This window comes from Pocillopora damicornis, chromosome 4 (genome assembly GCF_964200805.1).
Source record: "Pocillopora damicornis chromosome 4, jaPocDami1.2, whole genome shotgun sequence".
NCBI classification, from domain to species: Eukaryota; Metazoa; Cnidaria; class Anthozoa; order Scleractinia; family Pocilloporidae; genus Pocillopora; species Pocillopora damicornis.
The window spans coordinates 7,489,378-7,501,747 of NC_142673.1; the positions used below are offsets into that span (position 1 = coordinate 7,489,378).

A 12,370-nucleotide genomic window follows, 5' to 3' on the forward strand; every position below is an offset into this window, starting at 1 on the left:
AAGGGAAAAAAGCTTTTCACTTACGTTTAAACGCCCTAATAAGCGATGAAACTTCATTCGTTCCCAGTTGCTGGCCTACAACTATGACATTTTTAGTCTTTCGTAGCGTTTATAAAGCGATGAATTTACAACGAGAACCACTCTCCAGAAGCTGAGATTGAAGACTACTTTTTGCCAGAGGAACCCAAAGAAAGACAAAATGGTCCTCCATCCACATCAAGTAAGGTTTTCAAAAATTCTTTTTTTCTTTTGAACTCTTTAGTCTGAGTTACTTTAGCGAGTAAGGAAAAGCATACATTTTACTAACGGGCGGTTCTTCCCTTGCCTTTTTTTGCGGCTTTAAACTTCTCTTCCTTTCTTCGTTTTCTATTTTTTTCTTTATTCCTGCTTTACACCAATGAAATAAATCCTTTCAAAATCATTCAATACTACAAAAAAATAAATGAAACCAATAAAATTTGAACCCCACTATGTTGTTTTTTAGATCCGTTATTTCACAGTTGCTATGATTTTGGCTCTCTCACTTGGTACCATTAAGTACGTTGATGCCAGAACACAGTTGAGTCCAGTACCTTCTATGTCGGTTGTAAATGGAAGCGTCACTTGTGGAGCAATAGAGGCACAAATCCTGTCACAAACACCCTTATCAGTAGCTAACTCGTGTACTAAGAAGATCAGGGCTGTTCGTGTCTGCAACACACTTGTAGTGCACCATGAATGCAAAAGAAATCTTCATTGTTCATGGCCGACGACTGTAGCTTACGACTTCAGTTGCTTAAAAAAAAATCTGTCTTGCGGGTTTCCTATCAGCTGTTGCGACACAAATCGGTCAAGACAAAGTCCCGGAAAATGATTATTTTTCTCCCTATTATAGATTTAACTTGGGAATTTTTTTGATGAATAGAAGCATAATACGCAATAACATAGTGTAGAAAAAGAAAATTAAAATGTAAGATGTCTGAAGTTTAGGCCTATATTTAACGTGAAAATCTCTTCAGGCTTATTATTCAGTGCAAATAAATATTTAAACCTTCATTCGAAAGTAAAACTTTTTTTCCCCGGGACAAAAAGAGAATGTATGAGAATGTTCCGATAATATGTTTTAAATTTAACTTGCAGGTCTGTTCCAGACCAGTGACTTAGAACAAATAAGTATTTTGACCCGTGACTTGTTCCTGTCATGACTGCCATATAATAAAGAATAATACATTTTTGTAGATAAACCTTCAACTAAATCGATCGTCTGCAACGGACAGTGAGAGAACAATAATCTGCATCTATACAACGTTTACATCTGTTCCGTCTTACCGAAGGAATGTTGAAAATATATATCGGACATTATAATTGGGCACACGGGACAGGAGGCTCAATCAACAAAACAGTGCAGTCAATGCCGTTGACTCCGCGTGGATTATTCCTTCCACATTGATTGTTTTGAATGAATCACGTTCCATGTCATCTCACGGCATCAAGAAAGTTCAACTTAAGTTGCTAACTCTGTTCCCCTTTTGGTGGGTAATTGAGTCAAATTGTGCGTGGCACTTCTTGTCTCTAAGTTCTTCAGCAGTACTCTGATGTCAGTCATCCACTTCGAAGAAAGCCCTAATTATTATTATTTCAGTATGTTTTGAGGGGTTCTAACAGGTTTTGACAGAGAGCAAACACATAGTGACACCAGAAGTTATGAAGATAGTTTTTAAATTTCTGTTTGAGAGTATACACACTAAGCCTCGTGGAGGTTTTTATTTTCCCTGTTTTTGGTTTGACAAAGAAAATTTTGAACAAGAAATAATCTAATACCTCCCTAAGAACAAAAAGACATCGAGTGCATGTCTTGCTTAATCATCGTTAAAGTTTCAAAGCTCAAACAAAAGCTGCTGATCCCCCCCCCCCCCCCCCTCAATAAAAACATAAACAATAATTTTCTTACTGAACGTTCGAACCCTTCTCACGCTGCGGGGCGTTAGAAAACAAAATTAAATAGCGCGTAGTTATAGAGTACGTAGTATTTAATGTGAAACAACCCCCGAAATGCGTAAAAACCCCACGTTTACGAAATTAATAAGAGATGAAAATAGGGAGGTTAGATTGTTTGGATAATTACCCACAGCAATTAAAAGTTAAGAAACATCATGCCTTGAAAAGCACAATCAATTTAACTTTTGTTCCCATTTGTTTTGTTGCTGAAGTTGGAATTTTTTTTTGTAGGAGCCGACAAGAAAAAAATTGCGACGAACACTTAGTTACATGTTCAATTCACGTTTTGGTAGACTCCAAAGTACGTCCAACCGCAGGAATATTCATCATATGATGAGAGGTAACAAGGAGGACCAATACGCAAAAAGAGTTGGTTGTTTCCTTGTGCATTGATTGTTTTGATCGTCTCACATGCAATCCATGTCATCTCACAACATCAAGAACCTTTTGTATTAGCCTTTTAACTTAATCGTGACTCTGTTCCTCTTTTATTGGGCACTTGAGTTTCATTGTGCGTGGTACTTATTGTCTTCTAATTCTTGTACAGTACACCGTTCCGAGGTTTCTTAGCAAAGCTACCCGTGATGGTTGTGATGCCCGCTGTAAGCCCGTGATGTACACTGATCAGGTGTTATTTAACAGATGCAGGAACTACTGGATGTGGACAAAAAAGACTTTAGAAGTCGCCTTTGTCTGGAAGATGGACGATTAACCGTTGGCTTTTTAACAAGTTTGTTATTTGACACATCATTCACTACATTTCGGTTTTTTTTGTTGACAAAATCGCTACTGATCAAAGATTTGTGACATGGAGAAGATGTTTGTTTATCGTGACGACTGTATTCGCAGTTTAGTAAGCTTTGTTTCAATTAGTTACTTTTTCAGAGAAACTGAAAATCTTGTCAGTGACACCATGACCATGTAATTATCTCTGCCTGTATTGATTTCTGTGTAGGAACCTTCTTGCTAACTACTGCTCGTTTATTTTTCTATCATTTATAGTTCATTTATCGACCATATCTTGGGCCGAATTTACAGTGAGAAAAGATGGGCATCATTTTGAGTGTGTATTTGTGAAAACCTTTTACTTTCATCTACCACTTTGAAGTCTTATTGTGGAAGCTTACTTCCAACTTATTTGATTAAAGGAGAAAGCAGTTTTAAAATACGGCCCTTCTTTAAATGTTCGGTTTGTCTTGTTATCCAACAATCTTTAAACTCTATTTTCTTTAGAATTCTCTTATTTACCTTGATTCAAAGTCTGCCGACCTATTCCTTCCAATTTTCATATTTCATATTTTGCTTTAGTCCGATTTATATTGGGAATAGTAGAAGAAAATTTGGAAGGGAATCATTTTTAAAATAGTAAAAATTGGAATGATAAAAAATTTAGGAGAAATGATAAACGTCTGATTCGCTTCTCACACATGTGCCTGAAGTGTGAAGTGTGGAATCGACAACTCAGTTACCTACTCCTTTAAAAGGGTTGAACCAGCAGTTTAGGCCAGATTGAGCTTGGCTTCCCACAAATTCACAATAAAAGAGGAGAGAGTCAATGTTGATGGTGGGTGGTAAAGAAAGAAAATTTCACCTATAACCTCTTTTTCATGTATTGTTTGTTGCTGGTTTTTTTTAGGTCAACAATGGAATACTTTGTATCTCATTAAAAAGGACAATAGAATACTTTGTATTTAACTACAGACATCTGGCTTCCGACATTATCTTCAATAGTTGTGTATCTCAACGATATAAATAAACCGTCGTCTAGCTACAAATATCAAATTGATGTTAGTGATATGTTTTTTATATTTATATGACTCAAAAGCTCAAAATTATACGATAGTTGAATAGTGAGCTTTCACAAAATTTATTGAATCGAATTTCAACAGGCATTTCCACAAGAAGCATGGATTACAGAGTGCGAGATCATCGTGAGCAGTAGTAGTGTTGTAGGTTCGCTATTATAAATTGACAAGATCAACACAATGTAGGAGAATCCAGCCGATTCTTCACAAAACCAATCACCGGTGCGAAAGTGGTGAAACGCAGGGCAATTGAAAGGAAAAAAACCGAAATAAAATGGTGTTCAAACTTTTTAATGCGGCAAACGGCTGTCCAAATTACTAAACTTTTCCGCTGGACTAGGTACAACTTTAGGGATCATGAAAAATTACAAGAAAGAGAGCTCATATCAGGAAAATATTACCGTAATGGTACTAATCACCAACGAAGTTCGTGAAAAACAATCAAATACAAGAAAAAAAGGAATATGTAAACTAATTTTCCACATGTTTTCACATTTTCTTAGAAAAAAATATTACAATTTAATTTGTATTGTAAACAATTCAGCCTAAATTTTCAGTCCATACCAATTTTCTCCATCCTTAGTTGTCTTTTTTTCCGTGTTAGTTCATTATGTCTTGTTGTTGTCCATTCACCCTGAGCACAGCTATTATGAAGTTTCCTTTCATTATTTTAGAGCTATTCTCTGATTTGCCAGAAGGACTCAAAATATCAAGACGACAAATTAACTGTAAGAAATAACGCAGCTATTTCCTCTAAGCTAATTAAGAAAATGAAGACGCTTTTTGCCATTCCTTATGTGTCTACAGCTCAAGAACATAAGCAACTCGCACTACTTGCTCCTCCCATAGCCAATAGTCCTTACACTTTCTTCTCAGTAGCTGCAGTGTGTATGAAATGGGTTTGCAGCGGTCGTCGCAGCCTTTGCATGTGGCGATGCTTAAAAACCGTGGTATTGTGTCAATGAAGTCTTTAACTTCAAACGTAAAGGGACATCGTCTCATGTAGGTTGATCTTCTGCCCTTGGGCCTTTTACGATAGATTTGAGATGGAGGGTTTGACGGAGGGACGATCATGTAACCATGGCGACCAATGAACTGCAGAATATCATCTGAAGAACTTCCAGTATGATCTATTTGAAGGCATTGTGCAAGGCTTGTCCAATCTTGGCTGCATGGCGAAGTGATCACGAGAAGGCAGGACAACGTCACAGTAAAAGTCTGTTACGCAAAAATTTTCTTTTAACTATTTATACTACAGCATAAACTCACTTCGCTGGTAAAAAAATTGCATGCCCTGTTATCCGCAGGATATTGCAAACTCGCTTGGATGATCTATGAAATGTGTGTGTCAATCTAAACGAGATGCGGTTTTAAAAGTCTCAGATGTCACGTGTGTAAACAAAATTGACAAAATTGCTGCTGTGTACTCACCAACTTATCACTTGAACAATTTATATTGAAATTTATCAATGCTTCATTTCCTTCGTATGCATGGTATGACCATCATTTCCACTTGTGTTCAAGGGTGACAGTTTTGGCATACCAATTTTTGGTGGTTGAATTTTTCAAGTTAAATTTTCATTTGCTAGGTGAAAGTTCTTAGAAAATGAAAGATCAAACGCCACTAGTCACCCATAATAACCAGAATAGAGCTAACCAGGTAACAAACGTTGGGAGACCCCTAACAAAAGGCCTTAAATGAAAAAGTATAAGAAAAAAAATTAAGTAGCATTTAAGAAAACCAAGCTTACTTGAATGAATAGTTTCCACATTGTTGTAAATCTTCAGTCTGGCTTGCGCTCCTGATCGGACTTCTCCGATGCGTTTCGTAGTCTTTCCTTTTCTTAGTTCTTAGAAAAATGAAAGATAAAACACCAGGTAATAAATGTTGGAAACCCACAACAAAAGGCTTTAAAAAAAAAAGTTAAAGGAGCATTAAAAAAAAAACCTTACTTCAATAAATAGTTTCTAAATTGTTGGAAAACTTCAGGCTGGCTTGCGCTCCGGTTCGGACTTCTTCGATGCGTTTGATTGGTCTTTGCTTTTCTGTACTGGTAGTTAGCATCGTTTAGCTCGCTTTTATGGGCTGGTGTTTTGTCATATATTGATGGAGATGCAGTCAAGTGAAGTATTTTCAGTCTACTGTTTTTTTGTTTTTTTTTTTTTTTGATGCAACTCGCTCTCTTGGTGGTATGAACACAGGATGGATCTAATTACTTCTGTGAGATTATAAGCAGGAAGTGATAAAGATATTCAAAACAAAAGCATGCAATAGTATTAATGATATTTCACTATTTTTGTCGAGTCAGGTTTCCTATGAAAATACGCACTGTCAGTGGTTTTGCATTGCACACCTTTGCTGTTTATCATTTCACCTGCTCTTTTTGCATCTACAGTCAAAATGGCGGCTTTTTTGTGACTACGAAGGTAAAATGTTGTTTCCTTTTAAGAAATCAAAACATTTTTTCTGTTTTTGAAAAACGCAATCAACAGAGATTTGATTTGAACTAAGCAGCGGAGATCCTTCCCGACTTTTAGAGTTTTTGCTTTATTGAACAGCCAATATACAAGTTTAAAAAATCTTAGTGGAGTTCCATTCCGCAGAATTGATCCTAAGTAACCATAGATTAAAGTATTAAACCACGGTTGTCCGGAAGGAAACTCATACGGTTGAAAACAACGCTTTTTTTCCATAAATAACCGTTTTGTGATATACTAGACTGCGACTGCCAATGACCGGTCCCATAAACGCTGACCAAACATCAAGAATCACACCACCACAACAATTTTTATAGCATTTTTTTATTTCTTATTTTTACTTTTTTGAAGAAAACTTTATTGCTGCAGGATACGTTAAGTACGAACAGAATTCATATAACGCTTTAAACACCTGTTTTTTCTTTGTAAAATAAAAAGAATAAAAGAATAAATTGTTAGAATAAAAAGGTTTACCCTTAATGGTCGACGTGTTTTTAATGCTTATGTGTAAATTTTAAAGATCATTTGGGCCATGGTATCTCAATTGAAATTTCTTATCTTTTAGGTTCAACTATTTTCTTCACTCTCTTCGATTAACATTGCGAAGCTTCTTTGTATCAGAATATACCAAGCGTTCATCCAAATCATTTTCTTAATCATTAAATCATGAGCCCGCTTAAAATTTTTTTCTTGCTCTGCTTGGGGCCGGCACAAAGTCGAAGCAAATATCTTGAAAAAGTACAGTATCAATTCGAAAGCATGGTTTATTTTTGAGCTGTTCCGGCTGACAGAAAATAATGTAACTAAAAAGAATCGAGATATCTTGAGAAGAGACAGTGAACCTCTTGCCTTGCGAAAGGGCTTTGTTATTCTCTGGATTTTGAATTCAATTTCTCAAAGAAACTTTGAGTTCTTTAATTTCCCCTGCTGTGAACAATTAAAGCAGTAACTACCCCACAGGATGCTGCAGTTATTACCATCTTCCGTTAAACGCCGTAAGTACTAAAACTACAAATTGATGAATTCGTTGAATTCCTGTTGCTAACGTTGCTATGCGAATTTTCTCAACTTTCGCTGACTTAAATTCCCACTATAATTATTTACCTTGCTGTGAATTTTGTCTCAGGACTGTAGAGAAATTAAGGAATGTGCATCAATTAATAAAGTTTGATGGTATTCAATTAGTAAAGAGATCTCTTGCAATAGCGCGTTTTGCTCTAATTTTAGATTTGATACCTTCTTACTCCCCCAGCAGAAATAGATCAATCCTTTCCTAAATAACTGACCTAAAAAAAAAACCAACTACGCAATTATCTATGTGATCTAATGACTTAATCATGTGCAGTTCTCTTGTCAATAACATACTCAGTAACAACGAGCGCAACTTAACCTCCAAATTCTCGATGTTTCTTCCATAAAGAGCTAAAATGTGGGATTTATTAAAAAGGTCATCATGGCGAATCTATTCATAGAGGAGTATGATCGTTTGTCTAACGATGCAGTCACTTACGATCCACCTAGTGAAGATCTTTTTCCGGCGATAAGGTCGACTGGATTCGCGACGCAAATGCGTTTCATTACGATACTTAAATTTGCCTAAGAATTCCAACTTACTTGTCATCTCACCATTGAAAGTACAGTTATTTTCAAGCGGTTATTCCTTCCAATCATGAGGAAAACAATAGTTTCGATGAATTTAAAATGCAATCAAAGTCTACATCTGTAAGAATTAATTAGAGAAGTCCGGGGAAAACATAGAAGTCATGACAGGAACAAGTCATTGGTAAGGTCAAAATACTTATTTGTTGTAAGTCAATGGTCTGGAACAGACCTGCATGTTAAATTTAAAACATATTATTGGAACATTCTTACACATTCTCTTTTCTTCCATTGTATTATGACATGATATGCTTTTGGTCGACAAATACATTTAGTAGTTATAACGCTACCAAGGAAATAATTCATTCATTTGCTAGGTGTCTGTCGTGATTGATTTTTCTCGCAACAGCTAATAGCAAACCCACAAGACAGATTCTTTTTTAAGCAACTGAAATCGTATATTGTAGCCGTCGGCCGCGGACAATGCAGCCCAATTTTGCATTCATGGTGCACTACAAGTGTGCTGCTGAGGAATGATTATCGAAAAGCCCACAAAAAAATGGATTACAAATCGTTGCCGGAAAAAAACGTTTTACATTCAAATAAAGGTTTAAATATTTATTTGCACTGTATAATGAGTCTGAACAGATTCTCACGTTAAGTATAAAGCCTAAAGTTCATACATCTTACATTCTTAATTTTTTTTTGCCATGTTATAGCATAATATGCTTCTGGTCATCCAAAAGATTTTAAAGTTATATCCATAATAAGGAGAAATATGATCATTTTCCGGGACTTTGTCTTGATCGAATTGTGTCGCAACAGCTGATAGTAAAACCCGCAAGACCGATTCTGTTTTAAGCAACTGAAGTCTTAAGCTACAGTGGTCGGCCGTGAACAACGAATTTTTTTTTGCATTCATGGTGCACTACAAGTGTGTTGCTGACACGAACAGCCCTGATCTTCGTAGTACACGAGTTAGCTACTAATAAGGGTGTTTGTGACAGGATTTGTGCCTCTATTGCTCCACAAGTGACGCTTCCATTTCCAACCGACATAGAAGGTACGGTACTCAACTGTGGTCTGGCGTCACCGTACTTTAAGGTACAAAGTAGGAGAGCGATTGTCATAGCGACTGTAAAAGCTTGGACCTAGAGTAGAATTCGAAGAAGACACAATAAGATTAAATTTTAATTTATAGCCCTGTGTTGTGTTGAGTGATTATGAAGGGTCTATTTCACCGCAGGCGAGCATGAATCAGGGAAGAAAAACTGAAACAGACAAAAAGTAGAAATCTGTTCAGAAAAACAAAATCGGGAAGGAGGGAGATCAACTCGATGTGAAATGTCTGACATCCCGTTATATTTCTCATGCACTTCTCTTTAAGAAAATGCGGAAGTGGTGAGCTCCAAATTGTGTTTTTATTGTTTAAAATCACCTCATTTTAACTGATGTTATATCTAAAAATTAGCCCATGCATGGATTTCTTAAGCAATGGAATGAATAGGTGTCGCAAAGATGTTATTCCACATTAAATGTAGTATAGATCATATGTTAAGGGACTTTTAAAGTTGGAAAAAAAGAGTTCATACCTACATGATAAAATTTGACGGTATTTTTTACCCTAATCATGAGGTTCTCAATAAATATCTTATCCAAATAAGGAGTCTCAGTACTTATTACATACTTTATCAAGACAAAAAGTAATATAAAAATCACAATTTCACTTGACTTGGAAGCGAGTTTAATATTTTTGTACCCTTCTTTCGACAGCGCGAGAACTGGCGATAGTTCGGGGTTGTAATACGCACTAGAGAATGAATCACTGAACATGATTTCCGTTTTACTTTAGCTTGTTACATGTTTTTGTCTTTTCTTCACTTCTAAAAATGATTTAATTACGTCTCCACTGACGTTTCACTTGATGTCGTTTACAGTACAATGTGCCGACTTGTGTGATATTTGTGTTGGACTAACCAATGTGATAAATTACTGAGGATAAGAATATGACAGTCTCGCCAAGCCAGAGAGTGAAACAAAAACAAATCAAAAATCGTAGCATCAACATTCCCCTTTGATATAGGCGGAAAGCAGTATAATCTGGAGAAGGAATTCAACAAATCAACACCAGGAAGTGTCCGAAATAAAAAATGGGGAACAAAGACTATTTAAAATTAAAAATAGCAAATAGGATTTGGATCACGCGAGGATATGAAAGGCATACGAGGAAAATCATATCAATAAAAATTGTACAACTTTCCCAAGAGTTTGTTTTCAGCTGCAGGTTCCCAATTATTACTGGAAGTGAAAATATACCATGTTAGACACTCGTGTACAAATAACAGCAAATCACGGAAACGTATCCTTCCCAATTACAACTTTTAAAAGTGAAAAGAGACAACTTAGTCTCTCTTAGTGAAGGCCTTGTTTCGTTCAAGAAAGTCAGCGCAATTCTACATACAAAAGAAAAATCTGTTAACACAAATAGTAAGCGAGGTGTGTGTATGTGTAAACTGTATAAAAACAGGTGGCTCAGTTTTGATTAGGTATGAAAACTGAAAAACATGTTTTTTTAATCTGGTGTAGACCTTGAAAGAAGTATGACGTCAAAAATTTACGTCTGAAGATTTTATCGAATGGCTTTGCAGCGCGAAACTGTTTGTGATCTCAACGTCTAGGAAAGAGAAGTAGATGTCAGAAATATTTAAAATTACTTCAAATATGTCATATTATCTTTTGAATTATTCCTTTTTTCTCTTTTTCTACCTATTAAATGTTACAAGTATCCCCACGTTCTGTCTGTTTTTGGTTTAGAGGGGAGAACTCTTGACCTAAACTGACCTCACCAGCTTACATTGACTTAAATTTGAACTGAATTAATTATCATATGCTTTGTTCACTATTTGCATTTATAGATGATATATTTTTAAACTCAGTTTTCTTCAGGAATTCATATCAATATAAACAAGAACGTTGTGTCTCTCTGGAGTGAGATAGAGCACTTACATTATTTAAAAGATGCAATAAGAAAAACAAATCTAATAGTGGTTTCTCTCAAATAGGAGGGTTGAGTTCTTCTTCGCTATTCCTAAACTGAATGGATGCTAAGGTCGTTAGAATTTGTGGTGATATCGGTTGAAAGAGTCAGATATTATGTTTTACCTTGGGCTTCAACACGGATTGCATGATTATCGCCTGTGCAACACCTCTAAAACGAAACTTGTAATAATGGTTAGGGTCGAGTGATTACATTGGTAGCCAGGCCAACACAACAAATTGAGAGGACATCCGTGCAAAAATCAAACAAAAATTAAATTTTTATGGCAAGGGTCAAAAATTCAAATTATCTCAATTTTTGCACACAAGTAGACCCTAGTAAGACAAGAAAGGCTGTGTATTTTTTTCCATCAAATACGTTTTTATTTTCGAGAAAAACGAACTTTTCGCTTTCACCCTCTAGAATCGATGGATCGGGTCATAACAGGTCGAAAATTGAACACTTTCGCTCGCTTCGCATTTCAAAGATATTACATCAAGGGAAATCTAACCAACGTTAGCTCTTTCATAGACTCTTCGTCTTTTATAAAATGTAAGTTATGTAGGAATTGGTTGCTTAGAAGCTTTTAGCCATGCGAAAAAGCAATGTGCTCCCTTCAGTTACAAAAAAATGTCGGTGAAGAAAACCTCTTTTTTCACCATGTGCCATTATTCAGAATTCCACAAAATTACGTATGTAAATTGCTGAAGGAATGATCTTCAAAATGACGTTAATTTTTTTTTGGGCAAATGTTTTCTCGCGACGCAGGTAACTCTTCTAAGTAGCACACGGAAGACATAAAATAACGCAATATGTTGATTGCGTGACCAAAGAGTTCAGGAGCATTCCTGCCTTCGAAATGACTTCGGATCGAACAGTAGAACTTTTTCAGAAATAAACGACATAGCTATAACCAGTTTTTTAAAATTACTTTGCCTTTTATTATTTGAAGTTTGTTTTTGCACAGATATTCTGCCATCGTTCTGTCCAATACGATTATGCACCAGTGCCAGTAACGGTATACGATTAAAAACTTTGCTGTTCTCTTGCATACGAATCTTAAGTTTCTGCCCATTGTTTAACTTCTCTATGCGCTTACCCGTGCCTTTTAACTAGCACTCGATAAAAACCAACAGAGTTTTCAAAGGGAAGTTTTTGCAGGAGTTAAGTGGACTAAGTAAGGGCTTGCATGACCCAATTAGCATAATTGCAGTTATGGTCGCTCGACGGTCATTATTTAATCTAAGCACAATTACGTAAAAGAGAAAAAGCAAGTCTAAATATCCATTTGGTTTTGATTTTGCCTTTATTTTTACCCAAGTTGATTTTTTCTGCTGGAGTGAAAACACTTTTTAATTACCGCAATGTCTGTTCGCCTTGTGACGTATAGGCAAGACAATTAAATTTACAAAACTTAATTAACCGCAAAAGAGTCAATATCGCTTGTCTCAACTGTCACTGCTCTAAACAGCAA

General features: G+C 35.9%; 1 protein-coding gene across 1 annotated transcript; it reads right to left on the reverse strand.

Annotated features, from left to right (window-relative positions):
- Window positions 1-4,087: 4,087 nt before the first annotated feature.
- On the reverse strand, window positions 4,088-6,631 carry LOC149046662 (uncharacterized). The gene is made up of 2 exons (XM_089203395.1): window positions 5,534-6,631; window positions 4,088-5,000 (listed from the first exon to the last, which is right to left on the reverse strand). Exons 1-2 carry the CDS (start codon window positions 5,552-5,554, stop codon window positions 4,584-4,586), a joined length of 438 nt encoding a protein of 145 aa, XP_089059521.1. The 5' UTR covers window positions 5,555-6,631; the 3' UTR covers window positions 4,088-4,583.
- Between the last annotated feature and the right edge of the window lie 5,739 nt (window positions 6,632-12,370).

Excerpts from the sequence above, each read along its gene's own strand:
- LOC149046662 (XM_089203395.1), bottom strand. The coding sequence starts at position 5,554 with ATGTGGAAACTATTCATTCAA. Across the intron at positions 5,001-5,533 it reads TGTGGAAACTATTCATTCAA|ACTTTTACTGTGACGTTGTC; the intron begins GTAAGCTTGGTT and ends TTTGCGTAACAG.